Below are 907 nucleotides of genomic sequence, written 5' to 3'. Positions count from 1 at the left end.
ATATTGTTCTTCCCAGGTCTTCGTCATCGTGTGGTTTGGCTCCATCATCATCACCCTCAACTCCAAGCTGCTGGGTGGCACCATCTCTTTCTTCCAGAGCCTGTGCGTGTTGGGATATTGCATCATGCCTCTTACAGTGGCCATGGTAGTGTGTAGGATTGTCCTGGTCATCAGCTCCGGGAGGGTCGTATTCGCAGTGCGGCTGGCGGTGGTCACGGCGTCCTTCGGGTGGTCGACTTTCGCGTCCACAGCCTTCCTCGCCGACAGCCAGCCTCCCAACCGCAAGGCACTGGTGGTGTACCCGGTGTTCCTCTTCTACTTTGTGATTGCGTGGATGATCTTGACATACTCGCCGCAACAGTAGGCGAAGGTTTTCTTGGAACGTCCACAACCGTAGACAGATACAGAATCTGCCTTTGAACAAAGATGAATAACTACTGAACTGACTGTGAGCAATTCTGAAACAGCATTTAGACATGAAGGACACCAAATTTAGGACTCTTTCTGGAGTAGTGGGGAATGTTGGGCTGCAGAGTGGAAAAGCTGATGAATATGTTCTTATTTTTCCAGTTTGTCTCGCTGATGTGTTTATGTTGTGTAAAAAGAAAAAACGTGTATGTGGAAATACTTCATGGATGTTTGGACTACCAGGGCTACAATGGTTATTTTTCTTTCTCTCTTGATCTCTCTGGGTGTGATCGAAATCTCCTGTCTTAAGAACATGGACAGCACACATTTTCACACTGAATTAATTTTTAACAACATTTAGCTGATCTGATTATGCAGCTTGACTAATTTCTTCTTTTATTTTATTTTTGTATTTTGTTGGGTTTTGTCTCAGCGGACAGTGGAGAGTTGACATGGATGATTATAGGTAGACTGGTTTGAGCTTTTTGTGTGTTTTTTT

General features: G+C 44.9%; 1 protein-coding gene across 1 annotated transcript in view; it reads left to right on the top strand.

The window, feature by feature from the left end:
* Positions 1-901, top strand: part of yipf6 (Yip1 domain family, member 6) — a 2131-nt gene extending 1230 nt beyond the window's left edge. The window contains exon 2 of the mRNA XM_005728581.2: positions 17-901. Coding sequence (XP_005728638.1) covers positions 17-364 — 348 coding nt within the window. The 3' untranslated portion in view covers positions 365-901. The remainder of the gene's footprint in view (positions 1-16) is intronic.
* Positions 902-907: the final 6 nt, after the last annotated feature.

Source organism: Pundamilia nyererei, unplaced genomic scaffold (genome assembly GCF_000239375.1).
Source record: "Pundamilia nyererei isolate P.nyererei 1_Seehausen unplaced genomic scaffold, PunNye1.0 scaffold00029, whole genome shotgun sequence".
Classification (NCBI taxonomy): domain Eukaryota; kingdom Metazoa; phylum Chordata; class Actinopteri; order Cichliformes; family Cichlidae; genus Pundamilia; species Pundamilia nyererei.
This window is presented reverse-complemented; position numbering and strand designations above follow the sequence as displayed.